The sequence below is a fragment of the Loxodonta africana genome, chromosome 13, assembly GCF_030014295.1.
Source record: "Loxodonta africana isolate mLoxAfr1 chromosome 13, mLoxAfr1.hap2, whole genome shotgun sequence".
In the NCBI taxonomy this organism is placed as follows: domain Eukaryota; kingdom Metazoa; phylum Chordata; class Mammalia; order Proboscidea; family Elephantidae; genus Loxodonta; species Loxodonta africana.
In genome coordinates, this window is record NC_087354.1 from 41,435,163 (window position 1) to 41,462,334 (window position 27,172).

General features: G+C 44.2%; 1 protein-coding gene across 1 annotated transcript in view; it reads right to left on the reverse strand.

Annotated features, from left to right (window-relative positions):
* Nucleotides 1–7,256, reverse strand: part of ARID3B (AT-rich interaction domain 3B) — a 56,436-nt gene extending 49,180 nt beyond the window's left edge. Inside the window, exons 1-2 of the mRNA XM_064267273.1 lie at nucleotides 7,162–7,256; nucleotides 3,613–4,237 (exon numbers count right to left, since the gene is read on the reverse strand). Coding sequence (XP_064123343.1) covers nucleotides 3,613–4,161 — 549 coding nt within the window. The 5' untranslated portion in view covers nucleotides 4,162–4,237; nucleotides 7,162–7,256. The remainder of the gene's footprint in view (nucleotides 1–3,612; nucleotides 4,238–7,161) is intronic.
* Between the last annotated feature and the right edge of the window lie 19,916 nt (nucleotides 7,257–27,172).

Below are 27,172 nucleotides of genomic sequence, written 5' to 3' on the forward strand. Positions count from 1 at the left end.
AAACAGGTTCAAATGTTCCCAACCCAAGCAGTATATACCAAGAAAAACAGGCCTAATCAAGGGACTAAATCTTATTACTTAGAGGTACTCTTGGTAATAGATTCTGGAGAATAAGTAGTCAGTTATCCCTTCTTCCCACACTCAGTAACCAAACAGACTGCCAAAGTACGCAGAAAATTATTCCTCTCTTCTATGGGAGACAGTCTATGCCCTTCTGGAAGTCTGGCTCCACTAATGGGCTCAAGACAGACAAAGCCTGTACGGCCTGAACCATTCCTTTTCCCAGGGGGACGGAAAACCACCCCCTAACAGGCCAGTAGTGTCCCCCAGTTGGCTGTGTGCCGATAGGGCTCCACCCACCTCCCTGGAGAGGAGGGGCACACCACTCTTTGTTGTCTTCTTTTACAATTATTTATTCTTTACTCTGCCTTTCAAATATGATGGGCTTTAGAATGCTTGGCTCAGCGGTATTATTCATCTTCCCATCATCACTCTGGTGTCAGAAAATACTACATTCTTTCTTGTGATCAGGATTTGAGAAGTAAATATTTTCTAAGAGTTTCTTCAAGAGAATCCATGAAATAGCTTTGTCTTTACATGTTCTAAGAGATGAATTTTAGAAGCAAAAGATATTTTGCTTTTTGGTTGGCAAATGCCTTTTTTCTACACACACACACGTGCGCACACGCATGCACGCACGCACGCATACAATCTCTTTTGTAAAAAGTTTTGAGAATCCCCGTTGGTTTACCAAGCTACTCTATGCTGTAGACAAAATTAACTTTTGTACCTTAGTCTGAAACAAAATTCTGTTTTAAAACACCCATACCACGGCACTGACTGGGTGGTGAGCCTTCAGCAGACACGGGATAGAAGTCAAGTTACAACCCAAGACCCAATTCCCCTTGAGGTTGCCACACTGCCTCCACTAGACTAACCTGCTCCTTGAGGGAGAAGCCTGCCTTATCCATGGAGTACAGGCCTGGCACAGAGAAGTGCTCTGTAAAAGCCTGTTGTTTAAAAGAACAAAATGGACACTGTTAACATTGACAATAAGATCATTTTGTGTCAGCTGTAAAAGAGCTTTGTAATTGTTCCTGGAGCAAGGGATACTTTTACTACTCTCTAGAGGTTAACTGTATAAAGAAACTAAACAAGGCTCTGAACAAGAACAGCCAAAAAAGCCAGTTTCATGATTTGTAATGGTTTCTAGAGTCTCTTGCAGGATATACTTTTTTCTAGCCTCCATTCCAAACACAACTAAAATTCAAAATTTTAAAAATCCCACAGTGTAATATTTACCCCTTTAGAAATAGGATTTAGACAAGGGAGGAGAGCACCAATAAAATTGACTTTGAAAATTAAATTCAAAATGGGAAAAAGAAGCACACATCTAACGTCTTAAGTCATTGCTACAAAGTGATGTCCTAACCCAGTTCTTCATCTCTAAATCCAAAGAGAAAGTAAATTTAGGTGAAGCATTAGGTCTCGTCTATGTTGGCATTTAAAAGACAGTTTGCCAGGTGCTCGGACAGTCTATAATTAGTGGGTACACCTCAGAAACCTGAAGTGAACTTGAAGGGTTGCAGAGCAGGCAGCCAGGCCCGCGCACTGAGCTGTGCAGCCATGGGGCTGCTGCTATCCAGAATGCCGCAGCGGGCGCCCGGCCACAGTGCACACGTGTGCGCATGCACACGCCAGTTCTGAGGAGCTGCGTTTTTCAAAGCCCTAATGGCTTGACCTCAACACCTGCTGCACTTCCTGAAGACAGACAGGCTCTGGAGCTCCACTTGTTCCTCGCACGCGGCTGCACTTTCTAGGAACGACCGCACACACGCAGAGGCTGGCCAGCTGCCAAGGCGGGGGCAGCCCAGCCGCCTCGGGCCTGAACTTTCCCAGTGCTGTCAGGGCGGGATGCCGCTGTGAGCTGACTCAGCAGCCGCCATGGAACTCTGCCAACCACACAGCCACGCGGGGGCTGCCGGCAACTCACAGATGTTTTGCTAAACCAAAGTAATCAGCCAGGAGGCGGCTCTGGGCTGGTGGCCAGGGTGCTGCTGTCGTGGAAGCTGGGATTCTCTGATCCTAGTCCTAGCTCTCCCTGGGTGATCAGAGGGAAAACTGCTGTGCATCTCAGCACCTCCCCTGCTGCAGAGGCATGTCTGTGTGCATGCAGAAGAGGATGGCGCGCCTGGGTGTGTGGTGGCACAGTGGTTAAGTGCTTGGCTGCTAACCAAAAAGATGGCAGTTCAAACCCCCATCCAGCGGCTCCATGGGATGAAAGACCTGGCGATCTGTTTCCGTAAAGATTTCAGCTGAGGAAACCCTACGGGGCAATTCTACTCTGTCATGTAGAGTCACCATGAGATGGAATCGACTGGACAGCACGCAAGCAGCACCACCACCACCGCCTACCATGTACCTGGATTCTGTACAAACTTTCACATGTGCTAGCTCAGTTAATCCTCACACACCCTTGGGAGGCATGTGTCATTTTTATTTCATAGGCGAGAAGACCCAGGCTCAGATCAGCTAAGAGCCCTATTAAAAGGCCACAAAGGCAGGAAATGGAAGAGTGGGGGATTTGAACCCCACTTCTCTGGCTGCAGAATCTACTGCAATTGTTGCCATAGTAAAACTCAGATCAACTCTACAGATCAACTGTACAGGTTTCCTTGGTCCAAAAATGTGGTTTTTTTAGGTACCAAAGGACCTTTCTTACATGACTCCTCAGCTCTTCAAAACTGATTTCTAAACAGCACCACGCGGCCATATGAAGACTGTGCTTACGAGCAGTACCCAGCAATTATTGCTGGCTTCACCGCAAACTCCCTGACTAAGCTCACTTAACCTGGAACAAGTTATCATCACCCCACTCTTTGAGTGAGAAAACTGTATTGCACAGCAACTAGAAAGCCTTGGTTGAGAACATCAATTCCCTAGGTTCCACTCTCTGAGACATAATTCATTAGGACCCAGGAATCTGCATTTTCTAAAAGCTCCCTCGATGACTCTGATGCTCCGTCACGTGTGGAAATCACTTAAGCTTACCTTGGACAAAAAGGGAGTTTTGAGGTCTACTTTTCTCTGTCTCAAAAGGGGTGATATAAGAGATAAGTGAAATCATGTCTAACAGGCTCTTTGTTGGAAATATACACAGTGCAAGTACTTCTCGTCCGCTATTTTAACACAAAACAACAAACTGCCTTATAGAGCAGGCTCTGGGTTAACCTGGAACCAAAAAACTTGTCTTAGGTAAGACCGTTCCCTTACGTGACTATCAAAAAAACTATTGTTAAAAGCACATCTCATTTTTAGACATTCTTCATACCATTATTGCGACAACCTCATTATCCCTTAAAAGAGAAATCGTATTGACATTCTTTCACATCAAACTTGGAATTATCTATACTAGAAGTAACATCTCATTGCTTTACTCAAAAACACAGAAGTTAGGTGAGAGAAACGTAAACATCTATTCCCGTCTTGGCTGTTGGTCACTGAAGTGGGACAGATGGCAGAGCCTGGCATAGTCACTGCCCCTGGCAGTCCCGTACCCGTCTGGCCAGCCTTTAGAAAGAACAAATGACCTCCCACGCCAGAAACACTGACCTGCTTGAGCTGCTCATCCAGATTCCAGCTCTGCTGCCCAGACGTGGAGACGGAAGGTGGGGCCTTGGAAGCATCTTTGGTATGGTCTTCTTTAGTCTGCGGTCCATGAGGTGGGAGCCCTGGTGCTGGAAGGAGACTGGACAGGGGCACTGCTCTGGAGTCTTGGTGAACTGGTTTCTGCACGTGGCAACACTTTGAAGCAGACTGTGCCTCTTTCTCAGCCACCTCTGCATCTTCCTCAACCCCATCCTCATCTTCCAAACCTCCTTCCTCTTCCTCAGGCTCTGAGTTCACGTTACTTCGTTCAAAAACTCGGGGGGCTGCTGTGGCTGGTGGAACTCTGGCTAAGGGACCCAGGGCAGAGCTGGCAGAAGGCCTTCCAGGTGTGGCAGAAAGAAGAGTGGGCTGTGTGACCAGCTTCTGGGCATACAAGAACTGGGTTTCTCTCATCTGCTGTCCCTGCTTCTCCCTGGCGTCCATCTGCAAAGAAGCCAGGTGCGGCTGCTGCTGCTGCGGCTGCTGCTGCTGCTGCTGCTGCCGGGGCTCCATGACTGCCTCAAGCTTCACCCACTGATTGGCATGGCTATGAACCTGGTCACAGCCCAGCAGGCACACTGGGTCTGGCCTTAACCACAGAGGAGGAAAAAACAAAAACTGTAAAACAAGCACAAAAAGGCTTTCTTTTCTCCAGTAAAGGGCCATAGGTATTGAACACTAGGCCTATTCTCATTCTCACTACACCTGAGTTTTCAGATGACTGAGCGGTGGGGGTTTTGGGGAGGGCGGGAAAAAAAAGGCTGTGAAGAAGAGAAACAGTATTTAACAGGAGAAATACCAGATGAAGCTCAGTCCCATTGCCGTTACGTCAATTCCGACTCATACTGACTCTACAGGACAGAGTAGAACTGTCCTATATGGTTTTCAAGGCTGTAATCTTTACGGAAGCAGAGTGCTACATGGCAGGTTCCAATCACCAACCTTTTGGTTAGCAGCAGAGTGCTTAACCACTGCACCACCAGGGCTCCTTTGAAGCTCACTAGTGGTGCACTACTAAGCGTTTAAGAAGAAGTAAACCCAGAAGATACCTAGTAGGCTAACATCTAGGTTCTAATCTCTCTCCCTCAACATTCCCAGATGTTAATTTATTACTGAAATGGCAACTGGGTTTGCATTGCAGGGAGGTAGTGACTATGAAAACCACAACAATACACGGAAGGAAGGGTCTGCCTACAAAAGAGTATGCTACCCATGTTCCCAACCCCATCCCAGAAAGATATTACTATCCAGGCCAGCCAGAGCCTATGGGCAGACAGAACGACTCTTCTCACACAAAAGTGGGACCAAGCAAACTGCTCTTCAGCTTAAACTTTTCAGATTTTCCAGGTGAAACTGCTAGCCTGCTTGGTGAGTGGACTGAGCCATGCTAACTGGACCTTAAGAATCCAATTCCAACAGCATGAAAGAAAGGCACACAAGGAGGCAAGAGTCTCAAATTGCAATCCTCACACAAAAACAAACAAGCGGGAATTCCTTGAGAGATTTTCACGTTAATTAATTTGAAACAGATATCAACACTGTCTAAACAATTTAATGCTTCTTCTTTTTCTAAGCGGCCAAATAAATCTTCACATCCCCTTTCTTTCTGATTCGCTTCTACTATGATAATCTATGACCAATACAAAAAGAAAGGGCTTTCAGACCAAAAGCATTCTGGGGGCAGGTTTATCAGCATTCTTACCAATCAGTCTCGAAACACACACACCCCTTTCACACCCTCTCCTCCTCTAGCCCCCCCATTCCTCCTCTCCAGGCCCCCACACCCAACAAACCTCACATTTGTTATGTCTCCTCAGCATGCTGAGGGATGCATAACCAAACTGATTACTATGCACAGGCCAATTTTAGGTGAACAGGACTTGCAACATGGTGTACAATTTTGTTATCACATGAAAGAAGAAGCCGCACTGCACAAGCTGGAACTTGATTATTTGCGCTGTTCCAGTGTTTTAGGATTGGGTAGGAAAAAACCCAAAAAACAAAACAAAAAAACCCTAAATGTCTTTAGCATGCATCTTCAAAAATCCATGGAGATGTAATCAGACCCCTAGCAATAAAAACTGCTTGGGTTTATGAACATCTTTTATGGGTTAGAGTAAAACAGGTACAGTACCTGAAGCCGGGCCAAAAAAAAAGTAGAGATAAAAAATTCTCATTTTCTGTTTATCTCTGAAGCACTGCTTTTGCCTTTTGTATTCTGTGGATGATTCAAATTCCAATTAGCCTCTTAGAGCCTTTACTTCCTCTCTGGGCACTTTAAAAAGTGAGCTGTGCCTGTGCAATACTTTCTAATGTAGCTCTTCTTACAGTGTAACAAAGCCTGAAAAGATTTCCATCCACATAAAATCCAGGGGACAAAAGTATTCCCTTAAAATAAAAACAAGTTGGGACGAAAAAAATTAAACAATGAATAAAGCAAATAATTCGTCGGCCATTTAAAATTCCCTTATAATCATTACAGTCAATCACAAGCGGAATAATTTTTCAACCAAGTCCTTCCATTCACCGAAGAGTTGCTTCTTGTCTTGTGGCACCATCTTCTCTGTAGGCTGTCCCCAGCAGAGGGGGAGGTGTCTCACAGCCTCTGTAGTAAGACTGAGATGACTCAGTTCTACAACTCAATACACATGCCCTCCCCCAAAGAGCCCATCTCCCCCCAGTCCCTAAGCAACCAGTTGACCCAAATAATACCACCTGTCTACATTTAGAGAAGGAACTGGGGTGGCACAGTTGTTAAGCACTGGCTGCTAACCAAAAGGTAGGCGGTTCGAACCCACCAGCCGCTCCGCGGAAGAAAAATGTAGCAGTCTGCTTCTGTAAAGATTACAGCCTTGGAAACCCTGTGGGGGCAGTTCTACTCTGTCATATACGGTCGCTACGAGTCTGGATCGACTCGACGGCAACGGGTACATTCAGAGAACTTACGTCTCATAATCTCTAAACCACTTCATCCCCTCACACCGCCCCCTCCTCCATTTCCCCTAAAGTTCCCGGACCACCAAGCTCGGAGCAACGGACTGCTGGCAGCTTCAGACCTGGCCTTGCCGACCACTCCCTCTGCCTTCGCTGCCGGAGACCTCTGGCCCTAGCCTCCTTCGCGGCCCCATATCCACCTCTCCGGCCACTCCTGCCTCCTTCCCCCCATTCTTTACATCTCTCCATTCAGCCCTATCACTTTTACCTCTACCAACCCCCCGCCCAGCCGATCCGCTGGCCTCTTCTCCGATCGCCCCAACCCCACCTATCTTTGCCCCCTCAGTTCCCGGGGCCCCTTACCCTTCCCATCTCTTTATCTCAAAAGACCCTAATGGGCACTGGCGACTCGGGGCTCCTCCCAGCGCTCACTTTTCCTCCACCGCCCCCGCGGACCACCGCCCGCGCCTTCCCGTCTCCCCCTACACACCTGCCTCCCCTCCCACCTCTCCGTCCCCTCCACCTGCCACAGTCCCCGCTCCCACTGCGGCTGAGGGAGCAAGGACCCGCGCGGTTTACCTCTGCGGGGCACTCCGGCTCAGCCCACGGTAAGCAGGCAGCCGCTCAGACCCCGGCGCCGCAGCTGCGTCTCAGCCTCCTCCGCAGCCGGGGGCCACAGCCGGGGCGGGGCCCGCACCGGAAGCGGCGCCGCGGGGCCGGGCCGACAGGCGCGGGGCGGGGCGGGGGCGGGGCCACTGGGTGTGGGGCGGGGCCCGAGGCCGGAAGCGACTCCAAAGAGAGCGAGGGGCGGGGCGGGGCGGAAGTGACTCCTGGGGACGGCCTCTCGGGACTCAGTCTCGGACGGAAACGGGTTAAAGTCTTCTGCCAATGGAAAAGCGCGGACGCTGAGGATTTCCGGTGTGAGCACTTCCGCGGGAAGTTGAAAAGAAACGGGCTGGTTACAGTCTTCTCTGAACGTTTTCTGGTTGCGGAGATTGGTGTGGCGCGGGTAAGTGAAAGACAAAGGGGTGTCTGGAGCTTCCGCTGGTTCGGTCCCGTACTAACCCCCGACCTTCAAACCTCTGGGATTCCTGTTTCCAGATCAGCTTTTCCCTGAACTCCTCTTTTTGAACTGAGACCTGGCTGTTCCCTGAGGATGCTGCATTCCTGTTCCCCGAGCCCCCTCACATGTACAGGCAGCCCCGACTTAAGACGGGGTTCCATTCTAATGACTTCGTCGTAAGTGGGTCCTGGCATACGTCAAATACCTTTTTTTGTGTTAGTTTTCATGATTATTTTTTTCATAATCAGTAGCTTTATAAATCTGATCTTTGTCAGCGAGTGAACATCGGCAAGTTACACGCTACAGCATTGTATGTAGTACGTATTACTAACCATAAGATATATTAAAAAAAAAAAAAAGAACGGTGGTGAGTGAGGTTCTCCTAGCTTGAGTAAGTCAAGAGGACTACCTGTGTTAGTATTCTCACCTCTTAGATTCCAAAGGTGGAGTCTGTGTGCCAAATCCTGTCACCCTCTCATAAAACTCTTGCTTTCCCAGAACTTACTTAGACTTTGCCACCCTTTTGGCTGCCTCAGTATAGGCCATCAGATTTGTTCACCTAGTCTCTTGCAACTTTTCTCCTCTCTGACCATCTTCCTTGATGATTTCAGAGTCACTGCAGACAACCCTTTCAACATCCAGGCCACTTTCTAGTGACTCCCACATGAGCCTCCCAGTCTCACAGCCAGAACTTGGACCTTGTCACCAGTTATCAAACATCCCTCTGTCCAACCACAGCCTGCTATTCTTTCAGTAAGGATGTTACCATAACAGTTCTTTTACTTTATCAGAACCTTCAATTTGTTGAAAGCCTCTGTTTTATCTCTTATCCATTAACCCCTTCCACTCTTCCTTCCTGCATGTGAAAGCTGGACAATGAATAAGGAAGACCGAAGAAGAGTTGACATCTTTGAATTGTGGTGTTAGCGAAGAATATTGAATATACCGTGGACTGCCAAAAGAACGAACAAATCTGTCGTAGAAGAAGTACAACCAGAAAGCTCCTTAGAAGCAAGGATGGCGAGACTGCGTCTTACATACTTTGGACATGTCGTCAGGAGGAATCAGTCCCTAGAGAAGGACATCCTGCTTGGCAGAGTACAGGGTCAGCGGAAAAGAGGAAGACCTCAACAAGGTGGATTGACACAGTGACTGCAAGCTCAAGCATAACAACGATTGTAAGGATGGCACAGGACCGGGCAGTGTTTCGTTCTGTTGTGCATAGGGTCGCTATGAGTCGGAACTGACTCAATGGCACCTAACAACAACAACAACACTCTTCCTTCCATCCTTATCCATCTTAGATTCAATGGTACATCATCACAGTCCCACTCTAATTCCCCAGCACTCCGTTTTTCCCTTTTACATTTCTCCGAGTAAGTCTCCCACCTGATTGGACCTACATGCTTCTCTATGCCTGTGTGCCTGTACCTTGTCTTAGAAAATTGTCCTAGTGAACAGATTGGCATCCCTAAATTAATATTTATCAACCTTAAGTGGACTATCAAGAATATTTATTGACCCTGACAGGGAATACAACAAAGAACCCCTGAGGGAGCAAGAGAACAGTGGGATGCAGACCCTAATTCTCATAAAAAGACCAGAGTTAATGGTCTGACTGAGACTGGAAGGACCCCAGTGGTCATGGCCCCTAGACCTTCTGTAGGCCCAGGACAGGAACCATTCCCAAAGCCAACTCTTCAGACATGGATTGGGCTGGACAGTGGGTTCGAGAGGGATGCTGGTGAGGAGTGAGCTTCTTGGATCAGGTGCACACTTGAGACTATGTTAGCATCTCCTCCCTGGAGGGGAGATGAGAGGGTGGCGGAGGTTAGAAGCTGGCGAATTGGACACGAAAAGAGAGTGGAGGGAGAGAGCGGGCTGTCTCATTGGGGGAGAGTAATTGGGAGTGTGTAGCAGGGTGTATGTGGGTTTTTGTGTGGGAGACTGGCTTGATTTGTGGAGTTTCACTTAAAGCACAATAAAAATTATAAAAAAAAAAAAGTATTTACTGAACTTCCTTTGTATTCTAGGCCAGGCACTTTTCTAGATGTTTGAATTAAACAATGAATAAAACAAATTCCTTGTCCTCAAGGATCTTTCATTCTAGTTTGGGGAGAGAGAAAAGTATACAGTGTCAGGTAGGGATATGTGCTGTGAAGAACAAAGCAGGATAAAGATCAAACAGAGGTGTCAGACAGCTGCTATTTTATATAGGTTAATCAGAGAAGAAGTCGTTGATAAGGGATAGTAAAGCAGAACCTGAAGGTTCTTAATGGAACTGGAGAAACTTGATGTGGGTGAGCCATATGGATATCTAGGGGAAGACTTCCAGACAGAGGGAATAGCAAGTTCAAATGCTCTGGGACAGAAGCACGCTTGTGCTATAGGGATAGCAAGGAGACCACCATGCCTGATACATAGTGAGTTAAGGGGAAAAGTGGAGTGGAGATGATATCAGAGAGGTAGCCAAGGGCTCAATAGACCTTGTAGACCATGATGACAACTCTGGATTGTCATCACTGAAACCACTGGAGAGTTTTGAGCCAAAGAGCGATGATCTGAATTAAGTTTCTAAGAAGATCATTCTCGCTGTTATGTGGAGAATAGATTATGGGAGTGGAGGGGTAGAGGTAAAAGCACTAGTCCAGGCAGGAGATTATGATGGCTTGGACTAGGTGACAGCAGTGGAGGTGATGAGGAACGGTCAGATCCCAGGTGTGTTTTGAATGTAGAGCCACCAGCATTTGCTGATGGGTTGGATATGTGGATTAGAGAAGAGAGTTGAGAATGATGCCAAGGTTGTGGGCCCAAGTAACTGGTAGAATAGTGGTATCATTTGCTATCCAGGGAATACTACGAGGAGCCATCCTCAATAGGATACTACTCAGTAATAAGAAGGAATGAACTAGAGATACACGCAATTTGGCAATGTAACAACATAACAATAGAGAAATTATGCTGAGTCAAGGAAGCCAGCCTTAAAATGACAACTACTGAGAAGATTGAAACTACAGTGATGGAGAATAGATCAGTGGTTGCCAGGGAATAAGGATGGAAGGAGGGGTGAGTATAAAGGGATAGCACAAAGGAGGTTCTTGGGGTGATGGAACTCTTCTATATCTTGATTGTGGTGGTGGTTATATAAATCTATACATGCATTAAATCTGAAAAACTCTATACCGAAAATAAAAGTCAATTTTATCGTATGATTGTTTAACAAACAAAAAAGCCAAACTTCCCATGTGTGCTTAAGTTTCTGTTCTAATTTCTCAGGGATCTCCCTTTAACCTCTTGAAATATTAGGTCCTTCCATCAGTATTCAGATAAGCTCAGTTTCACCCATCTTTGTTAAAACAACAACAAAAAAATCTTTCTCTTGATCCCACATTCTGTGACTAAAGCCTTATCTCACTATCTCCCTTCCTGTCAAAGCTTCTAGAGTTACTGTCTTCCCTGTAACCCAAATGATCTTATCTTTCTCCTCAAACACCACTCTATGGCTTCCCATTGCTCTTGGGATCAAGACTGAATTCCTTTATATGGTGTATAGGGCCCTAGGATGCTCTAGCCTCTGCCCACCTCTTTGGTGTTGCCTCTTTGCCTTAACAGTATAGGGTCCAGGAAAGCCGTTGGACTTTAGTAGTTGAAAGAGAAAAATGCCCTCCCCACCAACTACCTCCACACGCAACATAAAAATACAATGAAACCCTGAGACATACGTCCATTAAGGTTACAAGGAATATCATTTAATATCTCTACTTTGTTTTCTAAGCCGCGGTAGATTGAACAGAATAGCCAGTCTTTTTCAGCTTCTCCCATCAAGAAGTAGAGTGTATTCCTGCATTCTTTGGATCTAGGCTTGGCTGTGTGACTTGGCATTGGATGACACAAGCAGAGACTTGCCCACTCTTGCTGCTGGTAATTCGAACTCTTCTTCCACTATATGAATAACTCCTGGCTCACCTAATGGATGGTTGTCACCGCATTTGACATCGAACCAACTGCCAGGCGTCTGAGAGTGGCTCTTCAGCCCACTCAGCCTGCCAACCACCAGATATGTGAACGAAGCTATTCTAGACCATTCAGGCCCAGCCGAGCTGGCCCAGACCAGAAGAGCTGCCCAGTGAACCCACAGACCTATGAGAAATAATAAATGTTTACTGTTTTCAAGTTATACCAAGAAGTTTAGAGGTGATTTGTTTTGCCCCAAAAGGTAACTGATAACACAAGGCATTTCTTTGTCTCTACCAAACCACTACACCAAACCAAAAAACCCATTGCCATTGAGTCAATGTCAACTCATAGCGACCTTGTAGGACAGAGTAGAACTGCCCTGTAGAGTTCCCAAGGCTGTGATCTTTACGGAAGCAGACTGCCACGTCTTTCTCCTGTCGAGCGGCTAGTGGGTTCAAACTGCCGACCTATCAGTTAGCAGCCGAGCACTTTTAACCACTGCACCACCAGGGCTCCTTTCCTTGCCTCTGTCAGGATGGATTTGGTTTGTTGTTTCCTGGAGCTGCTGAACGCCTGAAGAGGAGAGCTACTGTGCATCAACTTCACATAGTTGGCCTGTGCTACCTTAAGTTCTCCTTCAGATTTCTCATACTTTTTATTTAAACCAAAAAACCCAAACCTACTGCTGGCAAGTCAATTCCAACTCATAGCGACCCTCTGGGACCGAGTAGAACTGCCCCATAGGGTTTCCAAGGCTTTTTTTTAATCTTTAAGGAAGCAGACTGCCACATCTTTCTCCCTGGGAGTGCCTGGTGGGTTTGAACTGCTGACCTTTGGTTAGCAGCCAAGTGCTTTAACCATGTCACCACCAGGGTTCCACTGCTTATTTATAGCAGGGATAATCCTATACATCATACATATGAACATACTTTCATTTTGTTCCGTAGGGTAATGTTTACATGGCTTTCATTTAATTACTTTTTTTTTTTAATAAAGGTAGAATTGCATAAATATTGGGTATCATTAGTATACATGTTTGTTATAAACTTACTATTTAGTGCATAAAAGCTAAGAACAGGTAAACAGCCATATTATAAAATAATAATGTAGCTAGAAAGGGACATGTTTGGTAAAATAGAGGAAAACCCTCAATAAGATGGATTGGCACAATAGCCACAACAATGGACTCAGACGTGCCAACAATGCCCTGGTATGTTTCGATCTGTTATACATACGGTCTCCATGAGTCGGACTCTGTGGTAGCTAGTAACGGCAGCGATGAAGGGAGAACACCTGTAGATTGTGTCTGTGATAGCCACTGTCAGTGACTGATACCATTGTGTTTGTTTTAATGAGATTTGGTGCTTCGGCATGAGTGGGTATGAATTCCGGGACTCAGGGAACAAGTAAGTTTTTTTTTTTCCCCATTGAAATTAAGAGTGATTACATTTTCAGTCTGAATTGGCCCCACCAGAAGTTTCTCAGGATTAATTAACCTAGTAAGGCAGGAGAGGGTGTACCTTTTATTGCTATGGGAAATTAAAATGTAACTGGGTGATTAGGTTTCTTCTTGTCCTGAGATCAAGGTATAGCCGCAGGAGCCTCTATTAGCATGTGTAAAGCCTTTGCTGAGTAAATGGCGTCAAGGCTTGTAAAGAAAGAATGTGACAGGAGGGCCTAAAAGGTGTATCAAGTCAACACATTCCTGAAGGGGACCTCACCTGATACCGAGGTGAATACACCAGTAATGTTAATCTGCAGCCCAGTTTGGCTTCCAGTGCGTTTTCCTACAGGACGGATTTGCCTAAGAAACGACTCTTTCACAGTCCTGTTCATCTTGTAAATCAGACAATTGGTGTTTGGTTTCCGGTGACTTTGTGATGCCTCGGCCTCCATAAGCCAGTCAAACCTGGGGAACTATCAACACCTCTTCACTGAGGCTTAAGGATGAATTTTGAAAACTTTAAAGTAATGAGGCCTCCCAACATTCCTCTGGAGGTGGTTGCTCTCTTGCTACATTCCCTTTCCACCTGCTCTCACCAAGATCTGTTCCAAGCCTCTGCTTCTGTGATTTGCCAACATTCTGATTAATTGACTTGATTATATCGTTTTTTCCCCTCACCTGGGAATGTAGAGGTCAGACCTCTAAAACAAGCAAAAAGGCCAATCCCAAAGTGGCTCATTCTCTTTGAAAAGAGTGAATTGCCTCACTCCCCTTGATACTTAGTAATTGAAAGCTGTCTTTGCAAAGCTCCATCCAGATTTTTCTGATGGCCCCGGCACTCCCAGCAGTCCTGCAGACTGCCAGAGCAAGAGGGAGCAGGAGGCAGTTCAAGCCATCTGTCCTAGAACAAGACACCTGGTCACAGGCCTGTGCCTCTGGCTGGGGCTCTCTGAGAGCCATCTGGCCCCCAGCCGAGAGAGCTGTCATAAGCCAGACACTGTCAAGTGCTGTCAAGAGACTTAAGAGTAGAGGGTGTCTTAGCTGAAGTCTGCCTGGGAGTGAGCTTGGTTTCTGGGAGAATTGTAGACCCAACCAATTCCTGTAAATGCACCCAAAAACGCCAGGGGCTTTATGTCGTCTTTATTTCCAAGCACCAACACCAAATGTTGGGGTGTCAAGGAGAGTAATAGACATTTTCTGTTGTCAGGGTTGGCCTGGACACTTGTCTCTGGATTAAAAAACAAACCCAGCCAATTTCATCAGGAGAAAAGCATAAAGCAGTTATAGAGGGTACTTGAGCAAGTATTTAAGAAAAAAAGTCAGAGAAGGCAAGGTATTCTAGAGAAACTTCAGTGGAAAGGGAGTTTCCCAAATAAAAGGTGGGGGGCATTCGCTTTTGTTAAGTTTGAAATGTTTGGGCCCCAGGTTCAGCATGTCGTCTTTGCTGCCACATAGCACGCACCAAATATCTATGTTCCTGTTGCGAGTTACATGCTATTTTATCCCTGATACTTTACTTCGTTGTAGGAAGCTAAGCATAGTATAATGGGAGTTGTTGATCATTTTATTAAGTTGATATTTTATTCAGTGCCAGAAGGTTGAGGAGGCTGTCTGTACTCCAGGCCTTCGTTTACTGCCTTGTGACAAGGGCAAGCACATGCCCAATGCTTGGATCCATTCAAACCAAGCTCCGCACAGATTTTTAACCCTGCTGCCGTTTCTGGGGATAACAGATAACCTCATTTGGGAATGTGATTCAGAAAACTGAGCTGAATTTTCAGTCTCTCTAATTAGAGTGAAACTTAGATTTTATAATGCTTGTAACTGCACTATTATGTTGGAAGAAAATTGAGTGTTTATAAAGCTAACTGATTTAACATTCTCCTGACCAATTCCCTTCTGCCCTCCCCCCACGCCCTCCTAAAGAAGTCAGAATACTTGGCTTAACAGGATGCTCATCAAGCAGCCAGTCACTTCCTAATATGGACAGCTCAGTCCTCCAGTTTCACTTCTGGAATTCCAGTGTGAGGAGAATGGCATTTACATTTGTGTGCATTGTCTTCGGCTCCTACCCTTCTCACCACCAATAGTGATGAACCCTCTGTGTTGCTGGCTTTAATATTATGGCGTCTGCAATGACTGAATATCCTGAACCCGTATAAAATCAGCCCTGACCCTGGTAGGTTTTTGTGTGTGTGTATGTGGTAGATATATAGATGTATGCATATATGAACGTGTGTATGTATGAAAAATATATATATATATTTTTATATATGTGTATATATATATAACAACTGCCATTTCAGCATTTTTTTACATGCACTGTTCAGTGACATTAATTACGTTCATCACGTTGTGCAACCACCATCGCTATCCGTTTCCAGAATTTTGCATCATGCTTAACAGAAGCTCAGTGCCCCCTGAGCAATGACTTTCCCTTTCCCTCTCTCTCCTGCCCCTGGTAACTGCTAATAAACTTTGGCCTGTGTATGTTGGTCTATTCTAGGTACATGTGCGGAATCATGCAATATTTGTCCTTTGTGTCTGACTTACTTCAGATACAAAACGTTTTCAAGGTTCTTCCGTGTTGTAGCTTTTATCAGGACTTCATTTGTCTTTATGACTGAGTAATGTTCCATCGTATGTATGTACCACATTTACTTATCCATTCATCTATTGATGGATGTTTAGGTTGTTTTTACCTTTTGACTGTCATGAATAGTGCCACAATGAACATCGGTGTACAAGTCTCTGTTTGTGTTCCCACTTGCAATTCGTTTGGGTATATACCTACTAGTGGAGTTGCTGGATCATATGGTAATTCTATGTTTTAACTTTTTGAGGAACTGCCAAACTGTTTTCTACAACAGTATCATTTTACATTCCCACCAGCAATGGACGAGGGTTCCAGTTTCTCCACATTCTCACCAATACCTGTTTTCTGTATTTTTTTGTTGTTGTTTATAGCCATCTTAATGGTAGTATGCCATGGCTTGAATCGTGTCCCCCTAAAATATGTGTCAATTTGGCTAGGCCATGATTCCCAGTATTGTGTGATTGTCCACTATTTTTGTCATCTGATATGATTTTCCTATGTGTTGTAAATCCTGCCTCTATGATATTAATGAGGCAGGATTAGAGGCAGTTATGTTAATGAGGCAGGGCTCACTCTACAAGATTAGGTTGTGTATTAAGTCAATCTTTTTTGAAATATAAAAGAGAGAAGTGAACAGAGAGACAGGGGGACCTCATAGCACCGAGAAAACAGCACCAGAAGCAGAGCGCATCCTTTGGACCCAAGGCTCCTGCACTGAGAAGCTCCTTGACTAGGGGAAGATTGATGACAGGGACCTTCCGCTCAGAACCAACAGAGAGAGGAAAGCCTTCTCCTGGAGCTGGCACCCTGAATTTGGGCTTCGAGCCTCCTGAACTGTGAGAGAATAAATTTCTCTGTTAAAGCCATCCACCTGTGGTATTTCTGTTATAGCAGCACTAGATAACTGAGACAGGGTGAAATGATATCTCATTGTGGTTTTGATTTGCATTTTCCTGATGACTGTTGAGCATCTTTTCGTGTGCTTGTTTGGTCATTTGTATTTCTTTGGCGAAATGTCTATTCAAGTCCTTTGCCCATTTTTTGACTGAGTTGTCTTTCTGTCATTAGGTTGTAGTTCTTTGTATATTCTGAATATTAAACCCTTATCAGATACAGTTCCCCAAAATTTCCTTGCAATCTGTACGTTCTCTTTACTTTCTTGGTAAAAACCTTTCGTGAACAAGTTTTAATTCTGATGAAGTCCAAGTCCAACTTGGCCGTTTAATCTTTTGTTGCTCATGCTTTTGGTGTCATATCTAAGATTCCATTGGCAAAAACTAGGTCCTGAAGCTTTACCCCTATCTTTTCTTCTAAGAGTTTTGTGATTTTAGTTCTTGAATTTAGGTCGTTGATCCACTTTGAGTTAATTTTTGTATATGGCATGAGCTATGGGTCCAGCTTCTTCTTTTGCATGTGGAAATCCAGTTGGTCCAGCACTGTTTATTGAAGAGACTGTTCTTTTCCCATCGAATGGTCTTAGGACCCTTGTCAAAAATCAATCGACCATAGATGTATGGGTTTATTTCTAGACTCCCAATTCTACTGTATAGGTCTATATGCCTATCATTGTAACAATACCAGGCTATTTTGATTACTGTAGCTTTGTAGTATGTTTTGAAATTGGTCAGTGTGAGTCCTCCTACTCTGTTCTTTTTCAAGATTGCTTTGGCTATTTGGGGTCCCTTGCAGTTCCATTTAAATTTTTCTGGTTACTCCCAGTAACCAGAGAGGAACCTTTTGGTCAATATTACATAAAGGAAAATCCCTTTGTTCTCGATATAAGTAATCAAATCTTGACATAATAGCTATGAACATAGGTGTGAATTTAACCCAGAGAACATAACCACTGAAGGAGAACTTGGAAAATATGTTCCTGCTCTCATTTTTCATCATTCCTTGTAGAAGGCACATAAATTTGGGAGAGTTCTTCAAGATTATGGCTATACAAATGACCGGAAGCTTGACAAAGACCTCCCAAGCTTTAGGTGCAAGAAGTCACTAAACTAGGACAGGTAGTAGGCCAAAATAGGCGACCTCGTTGTTGTTGTTAGGTGCTGTCAAGTCAGTTCCGACTCTTGGCGACCGTGTATACAACAGAATGAAACACTGCTTGGTCCTGCACCAACCTTATGATGGTTGTTATGCTTGAGCCCATTGTTGCAGCCATCGTGTCAGTCCATCTCGTTGAGGTGGCCTTACACATCTTATCTCACAAGGAAGTTGTGCTGTACTAAGGGGAAAAATTCACCTGTATTCCCAAAGATCTCTCAGAGAGTTTCAACATTATCAAAAAGGTTAGAGAAAATTTTTCAAAAGCTTGAAACCCGGCCGATACTCTTTTGTCTCGTTCCCATAATTCAGGCCAACAAGAGCATCTTTTCTGGCGGTGGTGCAACAGCTTTGTGCTCGGCTGCTAACCTAAAGGTTAGTAGTAGCCATGTTCTTTGCAACACTATTCATGATACCAAAAAGTTGGTAACATCAACAGATGAATGGATAAACAAACTCTGGTACATACACACAATGGAATACTACACAAGGATAAAGAACAACGATGAATCCGAGAAACATCTCGCAACATGGATGAATCTGGAGGCCATTATGCTGAGTGAAGTAAGTCAGTCACAAAAGGACAAATATTGTATGAGACCACTTTTTAAAATAAGAATTCGAGAAAAAGTTTACACACAGAAAAAAACAATCTTTGATGGTTACGGGGGTGAGGTGGGAGGGGGAGGGGAAATCACTAATTAGATAGTAGACAAGTGTCAACTTTGGAAAAGGGAAAGATGGCACACAGTATAGGGAAGTCAGCACAACTTGACCAAGGCAAAAGCATAGAAATTTCCTAGACACATCCAAACACTTTGAAGGACCGAGTAGCAGGGGTTAGGGGCTAGGGACTATAGTCTGGGGGTGGCATCTAGGCCAATTGGCATAACATAGTTCATAAAGAAAATGTTCTATATTCCACTTTGGTGAATAGCATCTGGCGTCTTAAAAGCTTGTGAAAGGCCACCTAAGATACATCTATTGGTCCTGTCCTGCCTGGAGCAAAGGAAAATGAAGAAAACCAAAGACACAAGGAAAATATTAGCCCAAAGAACTAAAGGACCACATGAACCAGAGACATCACATCACATCAGCCTGAGCCCGGAAAAACTAGATGGTGCCTGGCTACCACCAACCTCTCTGACAGGAATCACAGCAAAGAGTCCCAAACAGAGCAGGAGAAAAATGTAGTACAGAATTCAAATTCACAAAAAAAGACCAGACTTAGTGGTCTGACAGAGACCAGAGGAACGCCCGAGACTATGGCACCTGCACACTTTGCTAACTCAGAACTGAAACCAATCCCAAAGCCTGCTTTTTAGACAAAGATTAGACAGGCCTGTAAAACAAAAATAACACTCTTGAGGAACATGCTTCTTAGTTCAATTAAACATACAAGGCCAAATGGGCAACCGCTGTCCAAAACCAAGATGTGAAGGCAGGGACAGAAACTGGACAAATGGACACAGGGAACCCAGGATGGAAAGGGAGAGTGTACTGTCTAATTGTGGGGATTGCAACCCATATCACGAAGCAATACGTGTATAAACTTTTAATCGAGCTGTGAACATTCACCTAAAGCACAATTTAAAAAAAAAAAAAAGGTTTGAATCTATCCAGCAGCATTGCAGAAGAAAGGTCCGGCAATCTGCTTCTGTAAAGATTACAGCCAAGAAAACCCAAAGCAGCAGTTCTACTCTGTAACATATGTGGTCATCATGAGTTGGAATTGACCCAACAGCAACTGGTTTTATTTTTTAATCTGTGAAAACTTGGATCATGGTTTTGGTTACAGTCCCCCTTTAATCTAGTGGTTGTATATTTGTTTATATTGTACTCATATACTATTTAGTTGGTGTCCAAGTTTTAAACGGTACTGTGTGGTGGCTGTCTTATCAGGTGATGCAACAGATAATCCTGAATAAAAACCCAAAGTAAGTCATAATGATCACCATAGCCATTATCTCACCCTCTAAGGAGAACCACGACAGTGGACTAGATCTAGACTTTTAGAGATCAGCAAACTACAGACCCTGGGTCAAATCTGTCTCACCACCTGTTTTTGTAAATAAACCTTTATTAGAACACAGCTATGCCTATTTGTTTTCATATTGTCGATGGCTGCTTTCTGCTACAACAGAAGAGTTGAGCAGTTACAGGAGAGCCAATATGGCTCATAAAGCCTAAAGTATTTACTTTCTGGCCCTTTCAGAAAATGTCGATCCTTGTTCAGTACGTTATTTCTTGGCCTCTTCTGTGACCTGTCAAGGAGGGCCAAAAAGGAGAATGGAAAATTCCACTGTTGCCTGAGGCCCTTATTCATGCCCCAGTCACACAGGAAACTGTAAAACCAGTCAATATCAGTTTTATGCTGCATCACCCAGAGTCACCAAACGTTACATTAATAGATCTGCTCCTAAAACGCTTGCAATGACTAACCCTACTTCAGTCTGGGCCAATCAAATCCACTGATTTATATTTAGTCTAAACATCCCCCAAACCTTTATAAACCCCCTCTTTTACTTTGTTCAGGGAGATCGAACGTCTCCTTGAATGGCAAGAAATAAATTCTACTTTTGTTTTTCGTATTTGAAAAACTTGTGGTTATTGCCTTAACACAAACCATCCTCCCCCCCCCAAAAAAAACATTGTCATAGAGCCAATTCCAACTCATGGCGACCCCATGTACGTCAGAGTAGAACTGCAACCCATAGTGTTTTCAATTACTATAATCTTATGGAGAAACCTGCCTGGGTGGTGCAAATGGTTTGCATTTTACTACTAAAGGTTGGCAGTTTGAACCCACCCAGTGGTGCTGGGGAGGAAAGGCCTGGTGATCTCCTTCCATAAAGTTTACACCTAAGAAAACCCTAGGGGGAGTTCTACTCTGTAACGCATGGAGTTGCCATGAGTCGGAATCAGTTCGACAGCAACAGGTTAGGTTGTTTCACACCAGCTGGGCTCTTCCACGCCCCACTGGGTGGACTTGAACCATCAAACTTTAGGTTAGTAATTGAGTGCAAACTGTTTGCACCACCCAGGGACCTCCTTTAATACAAGCAAACCTAAAATGTAGTGGCTTGACAAAATTTCCTGCTTACATAGTAGCCTTCAACTGATGTTTAGCTTGGTGGGGCAATTCTCCTTGCAGATTCACGGATCCGGGTTCCTTCTCTCTGTCATCCCTTCAGCCCTTGTCATCATTTGCATTTTTTTTAGCGTATGGGGAAAGAGAAGAAAAGCTTTTCATGGAAGGCTTTTATAGGCCAGTCCTTGAAGTGGCACCTATCATATTATCCCTAGCCCATCCCACATTCCATTGGAGGGGATTTAGCCGAAAGATTATACCAAACTCCAAGAGATTGTGGGAAATATAGTGTGGTTCTGTTCCTAAAGTAGAGAATATATATTAGTAGGTAACTAAAAGTTTCTGCTACGGGGTGAAAATCAGAGATCAACTTAGTTTTTGTCTTCTGCCAGCCATTTAATTTATTCTCTGGGGCTAGTTTTCCCCTGCCTCGTAGATGAAACCATGGTCAAGTACCTCAACTTTTCTGGCCACATTTAAGTATTAAAAGTCCTTTTGTCATGCTAGTCTCCCAGACAGCATCAGTTAAGTATTTAAAATGCCCAGCTCCTTTTAATTAGCCACTACTCTGAAATTCCTTAAAATTGAGGCTTCTCCTTCTCTCCCAGCTTGGCCGTGAGACAGGTCACCTACTATGGAAAAGAAGTGTCTGACCAGCTTCATTCCTTTCTCATTCAGCGTGTCCACTTCTTTCCTCATCTTGCTAGCCATTGTTTCTGATTCCTTCATACTGGGTGACTGCTAATCCATACGGTGTCTTTGTGCAGATTAGAAAAAGGTGTCCCTTCAGGGTAGATGTAACCCCAGGGTGAGAGAACTGCACCTCTGTGCGAATGAGAAAAAGTCACCTCTTCTTCCAGGTAGACACAGCCCCATGAGTGGAATGCAGGCTGGATTTCAGCCCCCAGTTAAACCTTTAGCTAGGCATCCTTTTGCAGTGAGTAACTTACACACCCATAAGACCTGTGAAGATTGGAACATATGCAAGAATTATCTTAGGTGAAGGGAAGGAGAACACACAATACAGGGCAAGTCAGCACAACTGAACTAAACCAAAAGCTAAGACGTTTCCTGAACACAACCAAACACTTCAAGGGACAGAGTAGCAGGGGTGGGGGTCTGGGGACCATGGTTTTAGGGGACATCTAGGCCAATTGGCATATAAGAAAATGTTCTGCATCCCACTTTGGTGAGTGGCATCTGGGGTCTTAAAATCTTGCAAGTGGCCATCTAAGATGCGTCAGTTGGCTCCAGCCCACCTGGAGCAGAGGAGAATAAGGAACACCAAAGACACAAGGAAAATATTAGCCCAAGAGACAAAGGGGCCACATAAACCAGAGACACCAACAGCCTGAGACCAGAAGAACTAGATGGTACCCGCCTACCATCAATGACCGCCCTGACGGGGAGTGCAACAGAGAGTCCCTGATAGAACAGGAAAAAAGTGTGGAGCAGAACTCAAATTCACATAAAAAGACCAGACTTAATGGTCTGGCTGAGACTAGAGAAACCCCAGAAGACATGGCCCCCGGACTCTCTGTTAACCCAGAACTAAAACCATTCCTGAAGCCAACTCTTCAGACAAAGATTAGACTGGACTATAAAACAGAAAATGATACTCGTGAAGAGTGTACTTCTTAGTTCAGGTAGATAAAAGAAAAAAGAAATGATGAAACTAAGTGGGCAGCTCCTTCCCAGAGGCGGAATGAGAAGGCAGGAAGGGACAGGAGCTGGGTGAATGGCCATGGGAAACCCAGGGTGGGAAGGGGGAGTGTGCTGTCACGTGGTAGGGATTGCAACTAGAATCACATAGCGATATGTACATAAATTTTTACATGAGAAATTAACATGAGCTGTAAACTTTTACCTAAGAACAACGACAACAAAAAGATTGGGACATATGGAGGAAGTACTAGGAGAGACAGTAAAGTTGGTACATGATAATACTGTCCTGAGTGGCATCTGCATTCTCTGGGCATGGCAGATGTTTAAGGATGAGTCTTTTTTTTTTTTTAATTAAAATATTTTATTGTGTTTTTGGCGAAAGTTTACACAGCAAATTAGATTCCCATTTAACAACTTTTACATGATTTGTTCAGGGATGTTGGTTATATTTTTTTGCAGTATGTCAACTTTCTCATTATTTCCATTCTGGTGATTCAATTTCCAGTTACCTGCTTTCCCTGTCCCCTTGACTTCTCGTCTTCACTTTTGAGTAAATGTTGATCATTTGGACTCATATAGGTAATTTTTTAACGGAGCACAGAACTCAATGGTGATCCAGCTCAGTGACCTTGAGTCAATTCTATTGTTTATTTTATGAGCCAATCAGTTATTTAGCTGAAAGATGACCTCGTGGGGTAATCTCAGGACAATGGTCTCGGGGAGTCCTCCAGCCTCAACTGATCCAGTATAAGTCTGGACTTTTTAAAAATTTGAGTTCTGTTATTGCTCACATTTTGCCAACATTCATCTACTGTGCTTCTGATCAGAATGGTCCATTCTTCTGGTCTCAGGGTAGATGAGGTCATGGTTCATGTAGACTGTTAGTCCTGTGGACTAGTTTCTTCTTTGCATTCTTGGTTTCCTTTTTTCTATTTTGCTGCAGACATGTAGAGCTCAATAGTTGTATCTTAGATGGCCGCTCCCAAGCTTTTAATATCCCACTTGCTACTCACCAAACTAGAAGGTAGAACATAAACTCCATGTACTATATTATTCTGCCAGTTGACTGAGTTATCCCACAAGACTATGGTCCTAAGCCTTCAGACCCTGTAAACCAATCCCATGAGGTGTTTGGTTAAATCTAAGAAGTATTTGTATTTGTGCCCCCCAGGTGCTTTATTTAATATATGAATGAGCCTTTTTTTGTGGGCCACATTCCTGAGCTCTTTTAAGTTCCCTCTTTCCATCATTGGAGACATTGGACCCTTATCAAGAATATATATGTGTATACACACATAGACACACACTACAAATCCGTAAGAAAAAAAAGAAAACAATATAAAAGGGCAAAAGATATGGATAAGCATTTCATAAAAAAGGATATTCAATTGACTGATAAATATGAAAAGTTTTTCAAACTCATTAGTCATTAGGGAAATACAAATTAAAACCACAATGAGATACCGCTTTATACTAATGAGAATGGCTAAAATTAAAATGACTGATGGTATCCAGTGTTGTGGAGAATGTGGAACACTGGAATGCTCATTCAGTGCTTCTGAGAGGGTAAATTGGCCCAGCCACTTTGGAAAACTGTAGCTGAGCATACATAACCTATAACTCAGAAATTCAGCTCCTACATATATAAAGATACATGCGTATCCAAAAGACAGGAACAAGAATGTTCATAGCAGCACGATTCATAATAGCTAAAAACTGCAAACAACCTAAATGTTCAGCAATGGCAGTATGGATAAACAAATTAGAATATGATCATACACTGGAACAATATAAACAACAAGAAAGAATAAAGTACTGCTACATGCAGCAAGTCCCTGGGTGTGCAAATGGTTAAGAGCTTTACTACTAACCAAAAGATCAGTGGTTCAAACCCACCCAGAGGCACCTCAGAAGACAGGTCTGGCAGTCTGCTTCCAAGAGGTCACAGCCTTGAAAACCCTATGGAGCAGTGCTAATCTGTACTCGTGGGATGTCCATGAGTTGGGATCAACTTGACAGCAACTAACAACAACAACATGCAACGAGATAGATGAATTTCACAAACGTGTTGAGGGAAAGAAATCAGACACAAAAGAATGCACATGGTATAATTCCATCTCTATACAGTTCAAAAACAGGTAAACAAGTCTATGGTAATAGAAGACGGATAGTGTTACCTTGGGGAAAGGATATCGACTGAGAGGAGGGACAGTTGGGGTTTCTGTTTCTTGATCTGGGCGATGGCTACATGGGTGAGTTCACCAAGCTGTGCACTCAGCATTTAGGCACTTTTCTGTATGTATGTTATTATGGGACATGGTGATGTGTTGCCCAGACCCCCGCCTTCATGGAAGGGTTGCTTCACAGCCACAGAGAGTGTGGTCAGCAGACTGCCTCTAGCTGTCAGTTCCTTCAGGGTCTGCCTCAGCTGCACAGCCTAGCTGGACTGAGATCACACCCTTCTGGGGGCAACCCACATCTGGTGACTGAGCAAGGTAGGGGTACAAAGGCTCAGCTGTTTAGGCCTGATGCTGGACAACTTTGATGGGCACTTCTTGCTCCAGAATGACCTACTGGTTGGCCAAGACTTTGTTGAGCCTGCAGCACAGGTTGACTTTCCCTCTACTCAATCCTGCTTCCTCTCTTCCTTTCACAGGTGGCAATCCCTAATAAACATTTCGCATCCCAAAGTCTCTCAGCACCTCCTTGAAAGCCCGACATTTGACAATTGGTACCATAAGTGGACGAGGAAGTAGGTGATAAGATGGGGTTTTGGAACTAGGGCATCACTGTCTGGCTACAAGGAACCCATTACCAGAGGTAGGTGGATTACAGACAACTAGGGAAAATTGGTTGTGGTGGTGCAGTGGTTACGCCCTCGGCTGCTAACCAAAAGGTTGACGGTTCGAATGCACCAATAGCTCTGCAGGAGAAAGATGTGTGGCCGTCTGCTTCCTTAAAGACTTACAGCCTTGGCTACTACTAAAGGTATTTCAGAGCATAGAAAAGGATGGAATACTCCCAAACTCATTCTATGAAGCCAGCATATCCCTGATACCAAAACCAGGTAAAAAAAAAAAAAAAAAGACACCACAAAAAAAGAAAATTACAGACCTATATCCCTCATGAACTTAGAGGCAAAAATCCTCAACAAAATTCTAGCCAATAGAATTCAACAACATATTGAAAAAATAATTCACCATGACCAAGTGGGATTCATACCCAGGTATGCAGGGATGGTCAACATTAGAAAAACAATTAATATAATCCATCACATAAGTAAAACAAAAGACAAGAATCACATGATTTTATCAATTGATGCAGAAAAGGCATTTGACAAAATTCAACACCCATTCACGATAAAAACTCTCATCGAAATAGGAATAGAGCAACCAGGGTGCCCATCAACAGACGGATGGATAAATAAATTATGGTATATTCACACAATGGAATACTATGCATCAATAAAGAACAGTGATGAATCTGTGAAACATTTCATAACATGGAGGAACCCGGAAGGCATTATGCTGAGTGAAATTAGTCAGTTGCAAAAGGACAAATATTGTATAAGACTTACAGCCTTGGAAACCCTATGGGGCAGTTCTACTCTCTCCTACAGGGTCACTATGAGTTGGAATTTGACTTGAAGGCAATGGGTTAGTAATAGAATGGAGTGCTCGAGAGTACACAATGTATCTATCAGGTGCGGCAATGTGTGGAGGATAGTAGCTATAAGGATGATGGAATTGGATGGCTATTGCTAAGCTCTAAGGATGTGCTGCAAAGGGGTAATGAACAACTCAGGGCCAGTATCAGGCCGTTGAAAGCCATGTATGAAAGCCAGAGAGCTTCTTTGGTGCACACAAAGAAGGCTGCATCTCCTGCCGTTGGAGGGTGGAGAAAGCCAAGGACTAAGCCCAGGGTTTAGTGGTCTAAGTGACTGACTTCAAAGACAGTTAAATGCCCAAATAAGGCAGACCTGCTATGTCAAAGTCAGGGTGCCAGTTGGAAAAACCTGGGACCCTGACATATGCAATGGAGATATCAGGTGCATGCAACAGAAGATTTTGACTCCACAGATTCCTCTGAATCTTCTGAGCCTGCAGAAGTGGCCCACTTGTCCACAGAGTAACAGGTACCACATCGAGATTTGCTCCACCTCCCCTCCTAGCCACTAGGCCTATACCAGCTGCAGCACAATCCAGCTGGGGACAAATGGGGCCTCTGTGGTGCTGGTCATTTCTGTTTCTTGGTCTGGGTGATGATTACACAGGTAAGTTCACCAAGCTGTGCAAGGCTTGTGCAAAGAAGTTTTTTTTCCCCTGTCCATGTAAGAGTATGTTGCTGACAGTATGCCCTAACGCCCAAAAGATTGTGCAACTGCATGTATTTCCTACAAACGTTGCTTTATGTAAGTACACTACGACCATCAAAACCAGGACATCGATGTTGATATTGTACTACATCTAATCCACAGACCCCATTCAAGTTTTGCTAATTGTCCCAGCTCTGTCTTTTGTAGCAGAAGAATCCAATCCAGGACCATACGTTGCTTTTGGGGCGGATTATCCCATCAGATAATGCTTACCAGATCATCTGTAGTGAGCATTTTTTCACCACATCAGAGATTCTGCTTCTAGTTATGGCTGACATCTGTCTCTCTCCCAGCCCCACAGCACCTTCCTTGAGAATCAAAGCCTCTTTTCAAATTTACAATTCCTATCA